The 24,802-nt window shown below is 33.5% G+C and overlaps 1 protein-coding gene across 1 annotated transcript; it reads right to left on the bottom strand.

Annotated features, from left to right (window-relative positions):
- Window positions 1–11,572: 11,572 nt before the first annotated feature.
- On the bottom strand, window positions 11,573–15,116 carry LOC137394910 (uncharacterized). Its single transcript, XM_068081691.1, has 4 exons — window positions 14,991–15,116; window positions 13,134–13,354; window positions 12,694–12,800; window positions 11,573–11,862 (listed from the first exon to the last, which is right to left on the bottom strand). The coding sequence occupies exons 2-4, from the start codon at window positions 13,343–13,345 to the stop codon at window positions 11,852–11,854; spliced, it is 330 nt and encodes a 109-aa protein (XP_067937792.1). The 5' UTR covers window positions 13,346–13,354; window positions 14,991–15,116; the 3' UTR covers window positions 11,573–11,851.
- Between the last annotated feature and the right edge of the window lie 9,686 nt (window positions 15,117–24,802).

The raw sequence follows: 24,802 nt of genomic DNA, 5'->3' as shown, positions 1-24,802 counted from the left end.
ATGAACAAGCGATATAAACAAACCATACTTATAATACATGCAAGAAAAAAATTAACAACTTTAAAACAAAAAATATTAGCATCAATTGCTCAGCCAACTGCGCTCTGATTGTTGCATTTAATGGAACAACATTTTCTGACTGTTCAATACTTTCCACAATGTCTTCTGATCTCAAATCTTCTTCTGCACTGCATAACTAGCTGATACTATCGTCAAAACAATTATTTTAGCAGAGCAAAACTTTTGCCGCTGCATTTTGCAAAAATACAAAGCGTAAAAGTTTTGCTCGCTAAGCACAACTTTTAACCTGAAACTAGTCGCTCATATACCATCATAAATGTAAAATGTTTTTATATACTTTGAAGTATCAAGAGAGCATAAAAAAACTACTATTAGCCTGAGACAGTTACTAAGTATTTCTATGGCAATGCTTTCAATGTTTTAATGAGATAAAAATGAAAACCTCTGTAGTTTGACATTATTAGAGCTATTGATGTAAAATATTCATTATTAATACGATTTTGTGAACGCTTTTCTACTGATCACTTGCTATTATGGATTCGTAAAGATTAAAGATTGTCAAAGTGGCGGTCAAATAGAGGTGTCGTCCAATTAAAGGGTAGCACTCTATTTTTCAACCCTTCTCTCAGTGGCAGCCAATTAGAGGGGGTGTTCAAATAAAGGTAGCGTTCAATTAGAGGTTTTATGGTAAGCATACATGTGTGACAGGCAATAGACTACATTCAAACATACAGAGAGTGTGCGCATACTGCTCTGCCAAAATGATCGAATCTTGCTTCTTATTTATGCTTTCTTCTGTTTCAAGCTCCGCCCACTATTCTCTTTCTTTTACACTCGGTCTTCTAATCGGTTTCATCAGTTGTTCCTCAACCATGACTCTGGTCACGCCACTAGGCCGTAACATTATGAAAAATAAACACAATCTTTAGTCTTAGCTCCAATGAAGCAAAATTCGCAAAACCTCAAATAGCAACAATCTGTATCAAAATATTTTTCTGCATTCTAAACCCAAAACTGTTGAACATGAAACTAATCTAAAAAATTTCAAAAAGTAAATTATACTTTGAAGCGTACTAAAAATCTATTCGCCTATTTCAATCATCACAAAACCTCTGTAAGAAAAAACTGACAAATTTAATATGGCCTTGCCTGCTACTTTCTAGACGGTTTGAAAACTGTATAACTGATTTGAGTACAGAGGTAATCTTTAGTAAGCTGATTTAATGGTGAGAACACTTTGAAGTTGCCAGATGACATTAATGAGCGCTTGCATCTTAATTTATTAGATGTTTATTCTGACCCCAAGTTTGCTTTACATAAGCTGTAGACGTGAATAATGACTCAACATTTTTAACAGGCGGCTCAGAAGCTCCTAATCTTGAGTTGGCCTGAAACAGGTCAACTTACTTAGTGCTTAGATTAGAGTAATCCAAAGTTTGATGAAGTAGTTAATTTTCTTGCTTAGACATCAAGTATTAGTTCAGATCTTGCCTTATAATTGATCTGGATACCAAACAGCCATGTATCTTGTCATCTGTACACGTATAAAGCATTAGCCAAACTATGGACTTTCACACTTTGGATTCACATATTTGAAATATGTAACTTTTAATAGTTGCCAATAAAAGGTCAAGTTGGTAGAACAATTTTGAGAAAGTTTGATATATTTTTCTGAAATTACTTTGTTGCTAGACTTAAGGCATGATAGCAACCATAACAACAGTGTTTTGGCAATTTTGAGAAAAAGTGGCTAATATCTAAATTACTGAAATACTTGTTTGCTGTAAACAGTAAAAAATTAGCAAGCCACAAACATTAAACTTTGACAAAGACATAGAGTCCACCAATTAGAACAATGTAACTTTTTATGGCAGGTATTATTGGCATTCCTTAAAGAATACATCACTTTTGAAAACCCCAAACAATTAGCAAGTGTGAATGAGAAATTGCTACTGACAACAATGTAGCATTGACTGATTAAAATGACAAACTTGCTGGTGAGGACAAATCAGTGCACACCTCAAATATATCGAGTTGATTTGCAAGAATATATTATGAAGAATTGTTAATCTACCATAAATTGTGGCTATATAGTTAACAGTTATGTGTGACCACACTTGACTGGTTTAAAAAGACTATGGCAGTTTCACAATGTCAAATAATTTGGCTAGGATAGGAGCTTTGTTGGCAGAGTTTCAAGCCACCAGCCGCTGGTCGTTTCGATGCAATGGCCATCAGCTAAATCTAATTAAATGAGCAAATGCCGATAAAGTTTATCGATCTAATGTATGCTGTATCATTCTGAAACAGGTCTCTCCACTCCCTATATTAGTTTAAATTCTTCCTAAATAAAACTTTAAACTTTCATTTTTTTCAGATTTTCAGAAAATAAATAAAATGTTATTATTTTGATATAAGACTAAAGTTACGCTATTTAAGTAATTAAAAGCTAACACAGATTTTTGTAGATCATGGCAGCATGTCTATTGTGAGCTTAATCTCAATCTAAATGAAACTTCGTGATTGAATTTTGGCTACTTCCCAAAAAGCTAACCATATTTGTCTACATTGCATTTGATGGCTTTTTGGCAAAATAATTATTTTCTTCATTCTTGTTGATCGTAATATACTTGCTAATAAATGTGTCTTCTCATATGATTCTTGTTGTTTGGTCAATGCTACTGTTCTGTTTTTATTTGGACACAGTGGCTCGTTACTTAAATCTTTGGGCCTAAAACGTGAGGAGAAGTGACACTTCTGAAACAGTGCTGCAAGTGAATGATCAATCATAACAAGTTCTCACAAGTTAGTGACAGTTTGCAGCAAGTGCTCACCGGTAAGTAATCCTTTATGAAAAGGGTTGACAGGTGAGTCGCCTTTGCTATTTTAGTTGAAGTTTTCATATTTTAAATAAAATAAAATTTTTTTTAACACCTAGCCTTTTGATTCTGTCTTTGCTTATTTTCCTTGCAGTCAGTGATACAGATATAGGTCAGTGATACAGATATAGGTCAGTGATACAGATATAGGTCAGTGATACAGATATAGGTCAGTGATACAGATATAGGTCAGTGATACAGATATAGGTCAGTGATACAGATATAGGTCAGTGATACAGATATAGGTCAGTGATACAGATATAGGTCAGTGATACAGATATAGGTCAGTGATACAGATATAGGTCAGTGATACAGATATAGGTCAGTGATACAGATATAGGTCAGTGATACAGATATAGGTCAGTGATACAGATATAGGTCAGTGATACAGATATAGGTCAGTGATACAGATATAGGTCAGTGATACAGATATAGGTCAGTGATACAGATATAGGTCAGTGATACAGATATAGGTCAATGGTCTCATGCTACAACACCTGTGTGCTTACCGTGTTTCTTCAGTAATAAAGCTTACAAGATAACAAGACTGTATGATTTTTAAGTTTGGTTGTTGTATAAACCCTTACATCATAATAGACTAGTAAATAATGGTGAAAGAATGAAAACAAACCAGAAAGTCTATAAATGTTATTCAAACTGCTTTAGTGAGATGCATTTGTTATACATTGAAGATCCTTTTTAAAAATCAATATGGGCAGGTTGAAGTTACCGGTAGTAGCTCCATCATCAACATTCTGATTAAGCACACGACTGTCCAATTGGTAGTAAATTCTCATGTCACATTTTAGACGAAGAATAATACAAGTCTTGTCTTATTATTGGGGAATTATGGTATACATGTATGTTTTAATTAGAGTTTTTAGGTTTGTGTAACGCAGTCAAGACTTAATTCTGTATCTTTACTAGATACAGTACACGCTCTTATAATGTATACCTCCTATAATGTAAATTCCAGATTATGTAAATAATTTATGTGAAGGCTTTACTTCGTACCATGTCAAAATTTTATATAATGTAAAGTGTCAAGTCTGAACAAGTTCTCAAATTTGATTTGAACATTAACTTATCTTGCCGCACTTGTGAAAGAACGATGTACATATAGCGTTATATATTTACATCTTCCATGACATTCTAGTTTGTTGTGATAGATCGTCAGATGTGTCGACATAACAGATAATAGGATAGCTGCACAATTGTTCAGAAATACTTGAAGGCGATCAATTGGTACAGGTGTTACAGCGTCGGTCTACCAATCTGAATATCTTGAGTTGAAGTATCCCTAAAAGTTATCTTTTATCCTAACCTTGGTTCTTGAATACAGATAGATGACAAACGAATAGACACCACTCTTTTATAGTAAAAACATATTTTTGTTTTGCTTTATTGTAGACATATAAAATGTTTGTTATTAGTTTTTCTTTACAGAATAAACTTTGCTGTTTAGAAAAAAAACAAATAATTGTAAATGACTTTCAAAGGCATGCGCTCGCAATCAACGTATTGTAAAATTATCGCAAAAATACTGTATAAAGCCGATGAAATTGATCAGCAAAAGGAGAAAAGTTATCGTTGCAAACCAATAGTACTGCAGTTACGAAATAGCTCACAAATTAAAAATTCAAGCATAGTTTTTCTTTTTTGTATAGCCAATGAAGTGAGTTTAAAAAGATCTTGGAATCAATTAGACAATTTACATGTAGTTTACTGTTCGAATAAGGTAAAATCTCTATAACGTAAACGTTCATGGAACAGATTATTTACATTGTAGGAGCATCTACTGTGTTCAGCTCTAGACCAACTGGTGTGCCATGCTACTCAAGATGGCACTTTGGAGATTATTTTATTTAATCTTATAATCTTATTTATCTAATTTGAATATATTTAATGGATTTACGGATAGAATTAGAGAATCTTATCTATCTTACAAAATGATAGTCTCTTGAAATTAGAAATGAATTAATCTCTGTAAGATTAGGCTCTCATGCAATCAAAAAAGCTTCTGTATGTTTTTTTGTTCATTTCTCCAATAGGATAGACTTTTACAGCAGGTGGAGATGCTAAGTAAAAATTTAATTACCCTTCTTCAGCAGTAGTGTTTCTTTGGCAGCCAGAAGACATCATGGAAATCGTCAAGACGTTGATTCCAAAAGTGTTTCAATAGCTTAATGCCTTTGTTGACATCGCTCAAATTATTTTGTATGTTTTGCTGGGCTGTAACTATTAAAATGAGACTCTTTAAAAATTGAGTCAGCATTAAGAAAGATAGCACAATTACCAATACTCACAATTGGCTTATAGATTAGGAACCATGTTGAAGGCGTACGTACATATAGTAGTATATATACTTTATCTCATGCATGTTGGTGTGTCTTTTTGACTCATGCGAGGTCTAAAGTGGTTCAGACTGTAAAAATTAGTGTGCAGCTTGAAAAATCTTCAATCGTAAGCAACAAATAATGTATGTCAAGTTGGTGCAAGTTTTTTTCAGTAAACTCGTAATATTAAACTAACATTGCATTGCAGTAATTCCACTTTTTTATATTCATTAGCGATGGAGTGATGGTACTTCTTTTTCATCCTAGCTTTTTCTTTTATTTTCATTTATTTTTATGCAATTGGTCAGACACACACAAAAGTAAGCAAACACTTTTATTTTAAAAGTTAGAATGGTAAATGCTATATATGTAAAATAAAAATAAATTTGCTGCGCACAAACCTTTTTTATTACCTGTGCTATGCCTGACATTCAGCTGTTATATATCAAAGATGAGTTCATTTTGCATGTAGGGAAGAGTAGGATACATGGGCCTCGGAAATGGCATTTTTCTTTAGACGCTAATATCTAAATAGCCTTGCTAAGTACATGATTGAAAATCAGTGATGGAATAGACCTACGTAAAGTCTACCCGAGCAGCAAATAGCAGCATGGTGCAACTAAATGTATTCACAGAATCTGCCAACCAAAGTGGTGGCCCATGTATCCTTCAAATCAGGATACATGAGCCACCATGTAGGAGACATGGGCCGCCACCAAGGATACTTGGACATGGGCGGTTCAAGTATCCTGTTCAAATATGAAAATTACAGTAGTTTGTATTTCATGTTAGGTTATATTTGTGGTCATGGAATATATGAAATTTGACATATAGTGTATTGCACTATGACTAAACTATTGAATGAAAGGTTACTAAATATTTATCTGAGTTTGTTTCTAAACTCTACGTCGAATTTGAGCCCTCTCTGCTGCCTGGTTCGACTTCTAGATAATTTGGTGGGCTCAGGGAGCATGGTATGTAAATCTACCATGCTGACTGTCGCAAGATCCTCTGTAGCAGGAAGTCGGAAAATACCATCAGCTCCTCTGCGGTAGAATATCATCTCTACGCTGGAATCATCGACCAGAGTAACAATCTTTCCCATGTGAAACACCTGAACTTTCTTTGTATCAAATTGTACCGCGTAGTATTTACCAACTTCTGCTTTGATCTCCTGAAATGAAAAAAAAAAAAACCTTCATGAATAACTTTTGTATAGGGCCCCTTCACCCCGCTGCTATAAAAATGCTTTATGTATTTAAGAAGTTGCACCAAGTTCCCAAGTCCTTTAGCCTGTATTGATGGATTCAACTAGACATAAGTCACAACACACTAACCTCTGGGAGTTCCACTGGAGGCTCTTCAAGTTCATCCCCAAAAGAATCAAGTGGTACAACATCATCAACTTCGTCCCCATAGGAACTGTCATCATGGAGCACAGGCTTTCTCTTTTTTAGGGATGGCGTTGAATTAATGTAACCATGTTTGGCCAGTTTTCTTCTTCGTTTTGAACTAGCAACAGCCATCTTTTTTGGAAGTGATCTGACAACTGAGGGCGGGTTTTCAAATCCGCCTTGCTTTTGCAGAGGTCTAGTCACTACCTCACTCGTAGAAGGTTGCTGGTCCGATGCTCCACCTGCACCACTCGTGGAAGGTTGCTGGTCTGATGCCCCACCTGCACCACTCGTAGAAGGTTTCTGGTCCGATGCTCCACCTGCACTACTCGTAGAAGGTTGCTGGTCCGATGCTCCACCTGCAATGACTCGAGAAAAGTTGCTGGTCTGATGCCCCACCTGCACCACTTGTAAAAGGTTGCTAGTCTGATGCTCCACCTGCACCACTTGTAAAATGTTGTTCTTGGTCAGGTGTAGGAGCTGTATGGACATTCTGAAACACTGTGGATGGGAGGTAATCAACATCAGTAAAGACATCTCTGTTGAGTGGCCAAATTCCAGCTGCTTTAAATCCACTTATGATATTTTCCGCGCTGCAGGCTCGAGTGTACGCAGATCCAATAAGTTGAGCACTTTGGTAGATGGTGATTGGCTGCCCTGCGTGCGCGATCTGCCATGAGTTAGCTCCTGAGTTGAAATATTGGGTCATCAGACCAAAAACCGAGCGATCGAGTGGCTGGGTTTTGTTTGAAGTATGAGGAGGCAATGTGACGATATAGATGCCATTATCTTTGCACATCTTCAGCACAGTGTAGCCACAATGGCTTGCATAGTTATCCATCACCAAGAATATCAGGGCTTCCTTTGTTGGCCTGGCATGCTTTATGATATGTTCAACAACTCTGATGAACAAATCAGATGTCATCCATGCAGATCCTGTTAGGGTGTTTGTTAGACCAAGACTTCCCTCTGGTACTCCATTCATGAAGGTTTCATTATACCTTTTTCTTGGGAAAATCAACACTGGGGGCAGCTTGTTACCGACTGCATTGACTATCACACAACAGGTGACCAGTTTACCTCTCTTTCTACTTGTCTGTTGCCCGACCTGCTTTTGATCTCTTGGTGATATGACTTTGGGTAGTTCTTGTACGGTGGTGAACCCGGATTCGACAAAATTGAATATTCTAGAGCCATCAACATTTGTACGTTTGTGCACTTCTCTAATGAATCGATGTAGCTACTGACATTTCTTCTCGTGAAGGCCGCTGCTCTGGCAATGGAAGTTGCTTCAGGTTGTCGCAGAGATAGCTCCTTGTTTCTCGCCATGAAACCAACCAGCCATTTTTCTCCTGCAGCTTTGTTTGTTATCCAGGAATTGGGCATCTTGATGTTGTTGTCCTTGGCCAAATCATAAACAAACTTTCGAGTAGCTTCGCGAGTGAGACCATAATACCGATTGGAGCAGTCGATAAGGTATTCTTTGATTGTAGTTTCCCGTTCCATGGAGAACAACATTCTTTGGTGAAAATTTAGAGTGAGAGTTGAAGAATTGCTGGCTTCGTACTTTTCCACATATCTGAAATGATAATTTGATAATTGATCTATAGCATCATGTGAAAATGACTGTTCAAACGCACAGCTTGATAATGAGGCACCAATGCAGCATTCATTGAAATATAATCTGCAACCCAATATAACTTTCACACTTACAAGGTTCTGTGAATATAAAAAAGGGAACTACGCTAAATATACCGACGCCAAGTCCAGAAGGCCAATTGTCAGTAGTCACAGTAGGCCATAGGGCTATGTGAAAGTAGGCCTATAGGCCTACAGACAAAAATTGTACTCACTTCTAGTAACTCACCTACTGAGAGTTGAACGCGAAATGTTCATCGCTTTTGACACGCTCCTCAATGATTCCTTGTCCTCTACTACCTTTTGTACAGCCAGCTTCATCTCCTCATGTGGAAGATGACAGCGATCAGTTTTTTTTGTAGAATTGAGACATTATCTGCTAATATAAAAACATAACAACTGCAAGAGGTTGGTTGGGCTATTTGACCCAAGTATCCTCTTATGAGAACCAATAGAGGAGGAAGCATGGACCGGTTGGACCATGTATCCTTTTCAAAAATGTCCCATGTATCCCCAGACCATGTGATTTTCAATAAGCAATAAAATTTGACAATTTATTCCAACAGCTTTCAATCTAGTAAAAATATAATTTTAACAAACTGTTCCAACATATACTTCACTGTCTAATCACTATCATCAGTTTTATAGTGTGTACACAATCTTGAAATCAAGAAATTTAACAAAAAATATCCTGCATAAGACAACCTACCTCCACAGCTCAGAGTCTTTGTATGATTTGACCTAAGATGGCAACCGTGACCTTTATGCTGATTGGCTTGACGGATTATGGCAGCAATTACCAAGATAAAAGGGCACAAGTCTAGATATAGGGGGTGGTCCAAGTAACCTCCATGTCCATGTATCCTACTCTTCTCCTACATTAGTGTATAGCAAACTTATCAATGGATGCATAGGAAATGTGGGTAACAGAATGAGACGTGTTGGTAAAGATACATGTAAATAAAGAACACACTCATTGCTATACAGATATCATCTGCAACTGAAGTTGCATGGCTCTACAGTATCTCCTTATTGTTTGGGTCAGAATACGCAAACTTTGACAACGTGTACCAGTGCTTGCCCTGTTAGCGCTGTTACACCTGAGACTACCAATGAGCTGAATATGCAGATAAAGATGTGTAACAGGTACCTTTACTAGTTTCATTTTTCTGCTGAAGTCACTTTACATAGATATATATTTATTGTTGATACTATTGAACAAATTGTTTTTGTAGAGTATATTTGCGATTTTTTAAAATCAAAACTCAGTATAGCTTAAACCCGTTACACACTAGCTGCATGGTCAACAAGAGCAAGGAAAACTTTGATGATCTTTTAACCAACCTAATTCTGGTTGAGTATTAACTTAAATATTTGATGTTGCAAAATTTAAACTTCTACAATAACGGTTGAAATACTCAATTAATTACATGGCACAACCATATGTGTGATGTAGAAAAGACCTAGTACATATGATTAACTGCACAGTATAGAGTCAATCTGGAGCATCTCAGTTACCTAAATGTTACAGAGCTCCTACCACACCATAGCTGCTTCCATGATAAACAGACATAGCGCACTATAGTTCCTTTGGTGGTAGAGAGAACGTAGCATATCAGAGTTGCTCACCTCTGTTCAACTAACTGCCACTCTTTGAATAACTACATGGACTTCAATACATTACCTACTAACAACTATTGTAGTTCATGGTATCATATACTCAGCTCTGGTTTTTACTTCTTGCATTAAGTTAGTCTAAAGTGCACCTTATTTTTCATTGATCTAGTTGAGATAAAAAAACAGAGTAGAAAGAGAAGACAACACTTGTTAGAGACTATTTTGTACAAAAATCTTTATCATATAGTAGTAGCTTATTTTAAACTTCCAATCCACGATTGTTTCCATAAAAGTGTTGCTGCTATTAAAAATGTATGAACTGAAGGTAACCGTTCTTTCGATAGTCAGAAATTCATTGCCAAGATTAGTCCATGCATTTTATCCCATGCAACATGGAATAGTGTCAATAGACTAACTCCCAAAACCTTGCTGAAATGCCTCTCTGTTTAACGTTTGTACAATGAATGTATTTTTCAAATGCTGGTAGTAAATTTTGTGTGTGATACAAACAGCTTACTTGTAACTGTTAAAGCTTTATTCAAACACCACCTTTATTTGAATGCCATCACTATTTAAATGTTAAAGGGTTCCGTACGTAAGCAACAATAACAATCCAGAAACAATAACCGGTCACACAAACGATTTTCGTTTCAAAAATACCAATTTTTGTTTCTGCATGTAATATAAATGTGGTTTGTTTATAATAGCACTTGTTCTTGAATATATATTTGTAGCATTTGATAGATTATTATTAAATAACTTGTGAATTTGCAGATTTATAGCATATTACTTGGTAGCATCATTGCGGATATATGAATTTGGTTTACAATGGATCGGCGCTTGTAACTCCTGTTCTATTGCCCATAAAAAGCCAGTTTTAGCGGCAAACTGTAGCAAAAATATTCATAAATGCAATGAGCTTTTGTACAATATTTTTAAATTTAGTTGTAAAATATAAAAATGCCTTAAAAATTTGGAAAAAAAATTAAAGAAATTGAAGGCTCCAACAAGTTTCAACGCAAGCTACAAGATCACCCTTAGACAATTGCAAGCAATAAATACCAACTAGTAGAAATATGACTCAGTTCCCTAATGCAAATTTTAAAAAGCATTAAAAAAGGTTAATGACACTCGCTCGAAGGAGAGTGCAAAATATAGGCAACATTTGCTTTGCCCGTGAAAGGTTTAAATTTATCTTCCCAAAATTCTGACAAGCTATTTGAAAAAATACAATGCCAGCCTCTATTTAAACGTCACCTCTAATAAAGCGTCACTTATGAAAAAGAGTTGAAAAGTAAAGCGCCATGGTGCTCGAATAAAGGTTTTACGGTATTTGCCTATAATGCCTTTCATCCTGCATGAACTATGCAACTGAGTTATAATAAGACGGCCTTATTTCGTAAAGTCATCTGATAAAAGAGAATGCATGAACTTATTACTGAAAAATGAAGCTTTTCTGATGCGTTCCTCACATTCAACCCTGTTAAACAAGCAAACAGAGACACATACAATTTTTTATAATAAACTCATTAACAAGCTGTAATCCTGGCCAAAGTAACTAAATGCAATGCATCTGACTATGTTTAGTTAATCATTTTAAGTTTATATAAGGTTACACTATACTAGAACTGCTCCTGTGATGACTCTGATGTGTGACTCCTTCATCCAATCAAATAACTCGCAACCATTCAAAGTTTGCTGCTCATTTATTTTTCTAACCAGAAAAGTATTATATTTATTGCCTCAAGAAAACAACATATCTTTGTGTAACTTTTAACACCTAAATAAAACAATTAAAAACAGACAACAACATATAATAGCAACAGTGTTGTGGATAACAAGAAACAAAATGACAGCAGGTTTTAAGCAGATATATAGTTGTTCAAAAGAGGTCAAAATCTATATAAAGCATGAACTTTAGGTTGCAGGCTGAAGAGGTCCCTTGTCCATTGACTTGAGAAAGACTCTAAACGAATCCTACAACATTCAATAGCAAACGTTAAATGTGCCTTTTGCTGTGTTATACTAAGTAGAAATTTTTGAATGCCAGATGAATCTGACAGATGCCAAAAGTTTCAAACAGAGGCATCTAAACATAATTAAATAATGCACATGTGTTAATAAGATTAAAGTTCATTCAACCTCTCAATAAATCAACAGCACTCTTACAAGTTTCCAGGTATAAACATGTAGATAGTTGTTTCCAATTATCTATTGCACACTTTAAGGATACACAACAAACTAATACATAAATCTAAATATCTATAAAATGTTACAAATAAAAAATTAAAGCAAATTATTATATAATAACTCAAAAATTAAAATTCCATTACATGTATATTATTTCGCTTGATATCTCTTCAAAAGATAGGACAACTCCAGCACAATGTTGGTGAAGATTTGTAGAAAAGATGCTACCTAAAATTTTAGGAACTATTAAATTGCACCGTTTTACATAATGATATGCTATATTGCATTTATTTATATTGATTTACACCTGAACTATGTTATACTGTCTCATGTTCAATTATATCATATATATTATATTATTTAGTGTTATAAAATATCTTTATAGTATATAATAATTATACTTTATTATGCTATATGCCATTGTATTGTGTTATATTATCATATTTTAGTAGATGATGCTACAATTCTTTCTTATCTAACTGTATTCAATCATGTTATACTATAATATAGTAGACTATGTTGTGTTCATTACCATATATCTCAGCGACTAGAGACATGAGACTAAACCTTCTTATACTGTCTTTAGGAACTAATATAAACAGAAACAAAAATGCTTACTTCCTAAACCTCCTCCGAGTCCTCCTCCGATTCCTCCTCCGATTCCTCCACCAATTCCTCTTTCGAGTCCCCCTCCGAGTCCTCCGCCGAATCCTCCTCCGAATCCTCTGCAAACAAAAACTATTTGATGCAGCTCCAACTTATGGCAGTACATGGTCAATGTCAGGGATTCATATGTTTGCTGCAGCAGTTGGTTAATTTCAACGAAACCTATACATGTATTGCCATTTTCAACGACAAATTATAAACCTCAACTTTAACAAAAAAAAATTGTTTCTAAGTTTCAAGTGATTTCATAGAACAAGGGAAGGCTACTTCATGTGGTAATCTTAAACTCTTTTGTGAATCCCTATTATTCCTGACAGCAATAACTTTTTTAAATCCGCAGTTCAAATTTATGGTTATTGAGGTTCTGTAGTCTGAGTATTGGTACCACTTACGCTCCAAAGCCAGCGTTGTTCCTAAAACCACCAGAGTTACTAAAGCCTCCATAGTTGTTAAAGCCTCCATAATTGCGGTAGTCTCCATAACCTTGCCGATTACCAAATGAACCACCAAATCCACCGCCAAATCTGTATCCGGGGAGGTAGAATGCACTGGAGAGCAGGGGAAGAGCCAGACAGAAGATGGACATCAAAATCAAGAACTTCATTTTAGATTTCTGCAAAGAACAAAATATAGTTTACAGCTTTTAATAATAGTACACGAATTACGCAAAATAAAAATTCAACTTACGGTAACTGGTGCTATGTTTTACCAAAACTGAATAATTACCAAAATTTCATAATAAAACTTTGTGATCTTTGACTAAATAGCAAGGGTAACTTGATATTTTATTATCAACTCAAACATTTGTGCTGAAATGCTAGTACATGTATTATTGTTATGGTTATTATTTGTAGGATTACAGAAGATCTTCATCACAACCTTTAAAGTTGGTTGTAAGTGAACAAAAGTTCTATGCAATGACAAAAAGTGTGTCACTCTCTTCCTCTACTGTAAAACCTTTCTCTGTACTGCCCCTAGAATTACCGATTACTGTTCGAATTTCAAAAACAAACAGTTTTGTTTGTAATTATTACTTTCACTAATATTATTATGCGAGTATTTGTTCATTAAATATTGACATTATGCAATAAAGTACCGAATTCCCTCAAAACTAGAACATAAAACACTAACAAAAGTATAAGAAAACTTATATTTATGTGAACTTTTTACTGCTTCATTCAATTGACAGTGTAAAACTCAAACTGAACAATTTACTCTTATGGGATGTTAGTGAGTCACAGACTTCAGGTAGAGTTAATTTTTAATAAAAATGAGCCAAATCCTTGCTGAACCTGTAGCACAGTTTTTACTGTATGGTACTGTAAGCGTAATTTGAAAGTAAAATCACATATTTTGTCTGTTTAATAATAAATAAATTAAATAGCAAACTAAAAGAAACAAAGCAAAATGGAAGTAATCAACAAATACAACCTGCAACTTACGAAAGCTCTATTTTTAGTTAAACTATATCCCCTATTCATTTATTTGCTCAAGCTTGGTCAGACATACTCCGGCATTTTCAGAGTATTTAGATATGCTCATTTTTTTCTAAAAAATTTTGTTTAAGCTCTAAAAATTGCAACTGATAAACAAGTAAGTTTGTAAAAACAAGGTTTCATGAAAACACTTACCTTGCTTGGAAAATTTTTCATATGGATTTATTAAAAAAAGTAGAACAAGATTTGAGCATTTAAAATTAATTTATAAAAGTTTTTTTATATACAATCAAAACAATCAATCATGCATCTTTTTAAATGAATATAGTCAGATTTTACAATCAATTTAAAATATACATTAGAATATATTTCTTTTTTTGTTTTATCATTGTTGAATGGCATAATTTGAAAATCATTTTTATTTGAAATGAAATTGTTGCTAATTAAGTAGTATATATGTATATAACATTGATGGCCTCAACAGACTATCAAGTCATAGTTTATTATTTGAAATGCATTCTATGGTTTCAAAAGCAATCTTACTAATACAATGCAAGCATTTTAAACTTTCACTTACCAAAACCATATATTATAAGTTCACTAAATTCATTTTTAACTTTACACAAATAATATTATTTTACTTACAAATGAACAACAGAGCAGCCAATTTGTTTTGAAGCTTTACATTCTGCAAACGAGTTGAACAATTACATGCAGTCAAAGTAAAATCACAATAATTTTGTTTTGTCAATATAAAAACAGTTTGAATATTTTGTTACATTGAGCTCATGAACTAAAAAACCTTGTACTTACTGTAGATGCGGAGGCTGCAGGAGTAGGTGAGTGCAAACAGCAGTGTATACTGATTGAGCTTTTGCAGCAACTTTTATACTTTTTTCGAAACCATTAGCAGAATTTATTGACTACCTTAATTTAAAATTACTCAATTAGATGAGCAATTTTATTGAGCCTGACTTGAGACACACCATCAGCTATCATTATTTGACTGCATGGAAGTTGAGCATTTGTCATTTCTATTACTTCCATATAGCGCATTAATCTCTCAAGGAAATAGATTCGTAGTTGCCACAAGCAGTAAGGGAAGAGAGGTCAGCACCCAAGGCCAATTAATTAAAATAGATGAAACAACTTTAGGCGGTTAAGTGGCTACCCTAGCATGCCACAGTTTTAAAGATGCAACTAGATACGACTTCCGTTCTGTCAAGTGGAACTCCATAAACTTAATTAATGAAGTGTGTAGTAGATATAGTAGCTGATTGGCTAATGTCTTTGAGATCTTGGCGTTTCTCCAAAAATACTTGCAAACAAACCTACCTACTAGAAGTCTTTGAGAAAATTATGTTTTTTTGTAATATGCCAAAAAGAAAAAAAGATATAAATCAGGAATTATTTAGTGAGTTGAACAAACATGTTGTAAAAGTTGGTCATCCAATAGCATTGGGAAGAATTCGGGATATTGAATTGTATGTTGTAGTAAGAGAGAGAGAGTCCATAAATTGAAGCATACAATGGTGGCTGTAGTATGTTGGTGCGCCGGGATAAAAAAGAACAAAATAAATCATTACTTGATTAGTATCACATACCTTTGAGAAGAAAACTGGAACGTAATAACTTTATTTTATAAAAGCTGGCTGAAATTGCTTTAAACAGAAAAATGGTCCTAGCAGTTAGATACATATATCGAATATTGTTATTTAATAAGGTTGTACGCTAGTATGCTGCAAGGAACTGTATCACATTTTAATTGATTGCTTTTGTTACCAAGTCGTTTGATTATTGATTCTTTGTTCATTTAGTGGGTCACATGGACTTAAAATAACTAATAGTCGATGCCCTTTGAATAAATCTAACAATGGTTAGATTTCATTGTTACTTGCCACTTGTCATTGTAAATTATTCTCTAATATTGTCATATACTAAAAACAATTTTTATTTGCTAGATGCTCTAAAATCTATGATTTTATTTAGTTTTGATGATATAATAAACGTTCCACTGTGAAGAAACACATCATCATCTGCATATACAAAACTTTAGAGTGGTAGCTTTAAAAACATATTTTATAAAATTTAGAAACCGTGTAAAAGTGAGTGGAGAGTCTTATGGGATATCAGTGCTAAAATATAACATTAATGATGTTTAAACATTGAACATAATCCAGTCAAATTTCTCCTAATCTTTCACAACAGAAGCTGAAGGACTGTGGAAGATTTCACAGCTTGGTGATTGATATAAAAACTATTTTTGAATAAACTTGGTCAGAAGTGAGACGACATTAACTGAACTCTTACACCTAGCAGAGATGTTTAAATACCAGTATATACAGCTGCCCCTACTGCTTGCTCTAGTCCAACATTTCCATTTGGTCCTCAACTAGTGATTGTGGAAGTAGATAATAGTTTAAAAAGATCCAGTTAAAAATGCTCACTTGACTCCTGAGTAAAGTTCAAAAATAGAACTTTAGAGCAGCAATACTGACACAAAAATGACAAAAAATTTACCAAAATATATCACTTTTTTATGTGAAGTCACCATGATTTGCTAAAACAGCTCTGAATTACCGGTAAAAATCACGCCATTTTCATGCTTTGATTGAGTTTGGAGTTGCCCACTGCCGATGAATTTGCATCCTACCACTTCAATGATTTGGAGTTGTACTATAGATTTTTTATAATACTAACAATGTATCTTTCAAAACAGATGCAAAAACTCAAGCAGAAACGGTATTGAGTAGCAGTAGAATGTTTTTATAGCAGAGACCCGCATAGTTGTGAGCTGAAATTCTTTTACTTCCACTGGAAAAAGTATAGCCGAGTATTACTGATTAGGATCCATCAGCAGTGAGGGTTTCTGTGATGTCAAATAGTGCTCTCACAGTGAGGGCCTACGAAAAGGTTTAGCAAAGTAAAATGGCATCAAAAGCGTTTGGATTGTATTGTTTCTATGACTCAGAGTGGACGGAACTCCGTGCCCATTCGAAGCATAGAAACGTTGTGAATGTTAAGTTTGTGCCATTTTTAGTTTGATAAAATGATTAGCACATCTACTGTTACATTGCTGCTGCCAAGACAAAGAACATCGCTCAAATTGTAGACGCTGGCATAGCATAGGCAGTTAGTTGATCACCACCTTCTTATCAATGGGCACATCGCTAAAGAATAGGAAGAAAACAGTCATCAAAATACTTTGATAAACACATTGAGAAGGAAAAGGCCATCTTGTTCAACTTCCTGATTAGATTTTATGACTTTTTTATTCCTTGTGATACAATCTCAATGTTTTCAAGATAAAGAACTTATAAAGTTACAGCCTGTCTAAGAAGTTGTCACACTTCACTGGATGAGACTGGAAAACTTGGAATGCTCTCTTCTATAATTAGTAAATAAAGATGGAGCAGGATGGTTTTTCAAGTTATTGATTAGATATTAAAACAGATATAAACATTTTTAAAGACTTTATTAACTATTACTCCAAATAAATACATAAAATAGAGCTGTTCGAGTGATTCAAACTGAGCTACTGAGGGTTCAAGTGTTGGTTTAATTGCTTTTTAACGGAATGACATACAATAATTTCTGATAGAGTTGATGGCTGTGTTGAAAAATCCTATTAAAATGTTGAGGGTAACTTTTCAAATCAATGTGAAAATGCAAGTAATTGTATAAAACTTCAAAGAGATGTTAAAAATAGCTTATAGAACTAGACTGTAGTTTTTATTTAATGTGCTGCCAATATCACCAAGTTACCTGGTTAAATTGGTGAGTTTTTCAGTTGTAAGGATTGTAACAATGCAGCTGGATTTTTTTCTAACAATAACTTTTTTTAAACGCATTGCTGAATTTTGTTATTATTTGTTATATTTATAATGTGAAATTATGACTCTTTATTATATTTTAATACAAGCTAAGCAAATACTCTACTTTACGCACTCACACATCGATATTCACATCTTTACTCACGTACTCATTCAAACATCCATCTTTCAACACCTTCATGCATATATATGCAAACTTGGTTTATATATAGATGAGAGAGGTAAGTATTTCTATACAATTAAAATTACTAAAACAAATAACATGGCCTGAAAATATAACTACAATAACATAGCCTTTGATTATGGTATCTACAATAACTCGGTGGATATATTTTCTTTCTTTTAAGTTCTCACTAAACCTACTAAACACAAGAATGAGATTTATAAACGTTACAGAGCATATGTGATTATTTTAGTTAATATACATGTATATCAGCTCCTTTAAGTTATTTCCCACAGAGTAGGGCTTATAGTGATGACAACTTGCCAGCAATATGTACTACACTAATAGCCGTGTCCGCCTGTCCAAAGATATGGGTAAACTTTGTGAAAAAAAGATAGTTGGTAGAGTAACACTCTATCACCTTCACCGATTGGCTGCCTTATTGCATATGGGAATAATTGAGCATGGTATTACTACCATGCTAATTATTAAAGTTTGCCAATATTGGATTAGACTCATTGGCCATCTGAGAGTGCATTAGCTAGCAAGCAGACATCATACTCGTTAAATGAGGGATTGCAGACGGTGACTATTACTCTTAATGTCAAGTTGTAAATCTAAACTGTACCTGACTGTGTTTATCTAAATGTAACTGCAAAGTTACTAGCTAGTCTGACTATATATACTTGTAAACTCTGTGTCTTCCATATTTCAGTATTCAATCCACAAAACATTTTGCCAGAGTATAAACCATTTAACGTTACCTGCCTCATTACGTTAGCAACGCCAACAAGCTAACCATATTCGTAGCCATATATATTGTTTTTTGCCCATCACTTTTATATATGTGTTTTAAACTTAGAAAAAACTTTTCTCTCCGGCATTAACATTGCTTCTATCATGGTCCTTAATATCAAGTGCTGTATTTTGCCATCTAACACATTATACATGTACTTCTATGTACAGGTTAGTCTTTTACAAGGGCGCATAGCATGAAAATATAATTACTGTTTTATATTTCTATGTCTGTTGTTTTGTAGATCTTCCTATTTTCAAATACTACTAAATTGTTTTTATTGACGGTTTTCATACCATCCAACAGAAAGCAATAACTTTGTGAACCTACTAAACTGTTAGAAATATTGCTTTAATAGCTAAATATTTCTTTTATTTTGTGAAACATTCAGAATAGAACTTAAATAAGATGTTCAAATTAGGAGAATTTTAATAGACTTACTGAAACTTGCTTCTGTCAAGGGCAGTATATTTGTGACTCCTTAACTAAGCTAGCCATATATGTATGCAGGCGGCTTAAAATTTGAACTCTCACCATTAAATTTAACCTAGTAGTCTCCATATTTTAGGCTTGTATGATCAAAAGCTGTATACAATGTATGTGTGAAGGGAAGGAAAAACCCTTTTGGCTGCACACAGTTAGCAATCTTAGACAGAAATCTTTGAAAAATTATTGAACTATTGAAGTTTCTATACCTTGTATAATTTTATTTTTGTATTTAGTTTCTTTTACTGCAACTTACAATCCCCTACTCTGACTTCCACAATACTACTAAATTACCAACTTTGAAAACACTTTTGTTCAACTCAATAATTCTGGATTTCTGTCTTTTCTTATTTATTTTTTATGGCATGATGATTACCAATGCAGAAAAATTTATACACACATCTTACACTTTATTTGCTCTGCAAGAACTACATAAGGTGTAGACTTTTTATATCATGAAGCAAAAAGAGTTTGACCGAAATAATCTCATCTGATAGATAAGCCCAAGTAAGCAGGAAGCAGGACATGCATCTAGAGACATCATCTATAAATTATTCACTACCTGATTAACTCTTCCCTGACAGAATATCAGTATCTTGTTGTGAAAAAAATAAATCAGTGGTTTGAGGAGAAACGATATAGGTATAAGTTATGAGGAGAAATGGTCACGGATAATTCTTTCTGTTTACATACTCCTTTTTAAGTGAATATAGTCAGATCTTTTGTTTTATTATTGTTGAATGACATAATTTGAAAATCATTTTTATTTGAAATAAAAGAATTTCTAAAAAGTAGTATATATGTATATAACATTAGTGACCTCAACAAACTATCAAGTCATAGTTTATTACTTGAAATGCATTCCATGGTTTCAAAAGCAACTCTTAGCATTACAATGCGAACGGTTTAAACTGCCACCCACCAAAGTCATATATCATAAAACTGCTTCAGATGGTGTGCTTTACTTTACCATGTGTATTGTATCATACCAAAATTTTGAATATGTAGGCATATAACTTTTTAAGATAGTATGGTGAACGATCGCTAAGACCAGACTTGGATGCAAGAGAGAAGCCAACCCCGAGGCGACTGACGCCACGAATGAACCAAGTCCTGACTTTGCAGATGACGCAGCCCCATTGATACTTTCGGTTGGCCAAATGTTGGCTGCTGAATAGACTACGCTACCGAGGGGTGGAGCCCCTTGGTAGCATAGGATCAAGGCAATGTATATATTTGAGAAATATATAGATTGCCTTGCAATCAAATGAGTTGTTTCCTTGTGGAGCAAGTAGAGGAACTAGGCTGCTTCCTTTACAATAGGTTCAGCCCATAGACCTATTCACTATACTTAATAGTTAATAAGCCTATGGTTCATACTTCATAGGTCTATGGTTCATATAGTTAATAGGTCTATGGCTTAGCCTATCAAGCTGATAAGACTCAGTATTATTATATTGTAGGATGCGTTTACGTAGATGATATGATTGTTAGTGTCGCTGATGCTATTCCGTTGACAAAGATGGTCAAGAGTGTTTGATGTGAGCTGGTCCAGCCATCTGTCTGGTTATAAATCTTATGTATTTGTCTTTGAAATAAAAGTTGCTTGATACTAGCAAATTATATTAATTTTCAAATAATATTATGCGATTTTAATAGGAGCAAGAAAAAAACTTTTCGAGAAGGAATTTTTGTTAGAATTGTTTGTCTTATTATTATATTTAACCGTACATTGCTAAACTCCAGATTACAAAACAGTGAAACCATATAAGAAGTAGTTAGCATTGTTATACAACCTAATACTAATCTATATAATATATAATTACATAATATATAAAAAAATTATAACTAATAGTCCATGATTTATATGTATTAGTGCTTTTAATTGCAATCCGTCTTCCTGTGTAGTTAATAACTTACTAGATTTGATCAATTTTATTGAAACTACTGTTAGTTAATTTTTATCGATATGGCCAACGTCGATATTTAGTTTTTAACTAGTGCTGAATGTAACTTTTCATGATACTTTGAGTGTTTTAGCATTTTTTATTAAAATTTACAACATTTAGTATCAGATAGGTCTGAGGCAAACAAGCTTAGTCAGGTTACTACAAAGAGATCTTATGAACTATTCAATCATTGGCAGGATGTTTAAACAATCAATTAAAAAATTGTTAAAGAATTAACAGAACTGTGTCTATTCTAAGCATATGAAACGCCGGAAGTGTATAAAAATGAACTTCTCTCTTCTTTATTGACATAAGCTATGAATAATAGTGCATTATTAGTATGCTATACTAAAATTTCGATGCTGACACTGCAACTCCTTAAACTAAATCCAACTGCCAAATTGCTTCTCTATTGAAAAAAACGCAACTAAAAAAAATCATACATTTTTCCAACTCTGAACCTGAGAGTTGGGTACTTCTGAAATACATCTTTACACGAAATTGAGTAAAAAATTTCCAGTTAAAAATTATTTATTTATTGAGTTCAATAGTTCTATAATAGCAACAGATGGAAGAATCAGTAGGCCCTACTAGCTTTTAATATTGTGATTTTTTAGAGTGATTCGCAATGCACAGAAGACAATTCAACTTTTATTCTTCATTACCTTCTGAAAAAGCTAAATATGACCTGTGATATATTGAGTGTTGATATCAACAGTTTAAAAAAAGCAAATAAATAGAAATTTTATTTAAATTTATTTAAGTTATATTTTATTGTTTTGATTTTAATTACAAGCAACTTCAGATACTAGTAAAGTAATAGCAAATCTTATAAAATTTAAGGACTTCACTAGCAATATAGGAAAGGCTGTGCCACTAGCAAAGCTAATAAATACTTTTCTCATACTTGTGTTTGCGTTTGTTTGAGTTTTTTTTAAATTTAGCTAACTCAACAGTTCTCTTTATTAGCCAAATTGCTTGGAAACAAATTGGTTGATGCCGAGTTGGCTGAGGCCAAAGCGATTAAAGCCAAATTAGTTGAAGCAAAACTGATCGCAGCTCACTCTAAATAACAAAAAATTACAACAACAATGAGTGAGAATAGACTACAGCTCATGGTTAGAAATAATGTTATTATAATCGCTGCACCTCTATTTGCTGTGAAAGTTGTTTTCAATAATCCATTTTTAACCCGGTTTAAAACAATTAATTAATTTAAAAAGATTAATTAATTTAATTTAAAACGATTTTGAAAACATTAAAATTTTTTTGACATTTGGTTTTTATGTTTTAGCTACATGAATGATACAAAAAATACAAATACATAGCGAATAAAGTTTCAAAGCAAAACAGAAAGTTAGATGATCTTGCTTGAGCTGTACTAAACATATTTTAGCTAAAGCTGGTTGACCATGTACCCGCCGTATGTCAGGGTTGTCCTCTCGACGATTATTTGCCGACTATGTAAACCCTAAACTGACGACATCTTCGAGGCAATGCAGATATGCCGGGAAACATTGCAATTGTTAAACTTCTCCATATTTTCATATTTTGCCTAGTATATACATCAGTCTGAACAGTGTGCATCACTTCGGCGATGGTGATTGGCTGTCGTATATTGCTTTATCTACATATATTTCCCTTCGTGATAGTTGCTGCAAGACTAGTGGTTTGTTTCAGTAATAGGATTGAGTGCTGGAACATTACGTCGTAGACTATACACTGATATAAATGTGGATAAGTTTGTAATAATTTGAACTATGTTATCACAGAAGATTACCAATGTACCGTAGCATTAACGCAGACATACTGCGGTATAGTGCGAATCAGCCTTTACAGTAATATATATTGTTAAATTAACTGATTTACTTATTAGTAACACTTTAAGTAATGTGTAGACTGGGTTACAGTGGCATGATGATGTATCAAACATTCTTCAGTTATTCTAAGCTCATACCTATAGAAGGGTTTGTATATAATAGCCAATCTATGAACAGAGAAGTGATCAACGTGATCAACTATGAAAGATTTATTGTGATTGTAATACAGTTTTCCGCTGCATTAATAGAGTAAATTAAATTTAAGTCCTTAAAACTTGTTTTATTTGATTTGCTAACATACTTAGGGACAGCAATTTCGCTTGCTTAACTTATTTGGCAGATAAATACCTTTAAGAAAAAATTGATGAAAAAGTGGAAAAAATATATATTTAAACATCAAAACTCAGCTAACATGCTAAGATGCAAAATATTATAACATATTATATTATATCATATAATATTATATCATATAATATTATATCATATCATATTGTATCATGTTATAATATTATACCATATAATATTATATCATAGGCCAATCTAGAGAATGTTTACACGCGATGTAAGAAAACCCTAAGTAACGTACAGTATTTGGGTTAAAACTTCCTCTTTTAACAAGCTTTTGTGAAACAAATTGATCTCTTTCCACATTAAGTTTAACAGAAAAATATGTTTTTAAAATATAAAACATTTTTAAGCAAGCCTTTAGACAAATAATCTCATCCGTGAAAATCAATTTAAGTAATACAACACTTTTTAATGATTGTTCTAATAATAATATTACATTTATTTTTTAATATATTAAAACAAAACACCAACAGGATAGCACTAGAACGTGTTCTATATACCGTAAATTCTACTACATATCACAAATACCATTTATAGACTGTCAGAATAAAAAAGCATACACCAATAAAATTTCCACTAATCCACAAGAAACTCATCAGCTGTATTCCTATTAATTACATTAGTAAATGCAATTTCTATACTACAAGTTTGATTTGACAACTAAACTAGATTAATTGACTTCCACTTCCCGTAGAAATAAAATTTATAAGGTGATTTGTTGTCTGAGTCTTAGATAATAGTCATCACCGAACTTCCAGTTTAGAGCATACTCAGCGTTCTGCTGCAAATTCTTGACTGTAATTAACATGAACATCCCATTGAGAATATATGTGAACATGCGATTCTGAAAGTGAGGCCATTATTTAAACCACTATTTACCATTATCTAAACCATTATTTAAAGTCTAAAAAAAACTTAATTACCAGATAATTATGTAAGCTACTACGATTGACAGGAGTGAGTTAGAATGAAAAACGCCCATAAAGTAAAAATAATTAAAGATTGTGGGTGAAATGTTCTACACTGTAAATTTTAGTGTATATGTCGCAAATTTGACAACAAGTTTCAAGCTTAAAATTTTATCCTCAACTTGTACAGCCTGTTTTTCATGATTTGAATTTTAGTAAAGTTAGAATAATCATTGCAAGTCAAAACTACATAGGGTAGGGATATATCTAGGGATAGGGATTTATCTATAAATTAGCAAAATGCTAGTAATCCTGCTCAACA

This window comes from Watersipora subatra, chromosome 4 (genome assembly GCF_963576615.1).
Source record: "Watersipora subatra chromosome 4, tzWatSuba1.1, whole genome shotgun sequence".
NCBI classification, from domain to species: domain Eukaryota; kingdom Metazoa; phylum Bryozoa; class Gymnolaemata; order Cheilostomatida; family Watersiporidae; genus Watersipora; species Watersipora subatra.
The sequence above is the reverse complement of the archived record's forward strand: the minus strand, read 5'-3'. Positions and strand labels throughout refer to the sequence as shown.

Excerpts from the sequence above, each read along its gene's own strand:
- LOC137394910 (XM_068081691.1), bottom strand. The coding sequence starts at position 13,345 with ATGAAGTTCTTGATTTTGATGTCCATCTTCTGTCTGGCTCTTCCCCTG. Across the intron at positions 12,801-13,133 it reads AACAACGCTGGCTTTGGAGC|AGGATTCGGAGGAGGATTCG; the intron begins GTAAGTGGTACC and ends TTTTGTTTGCAG.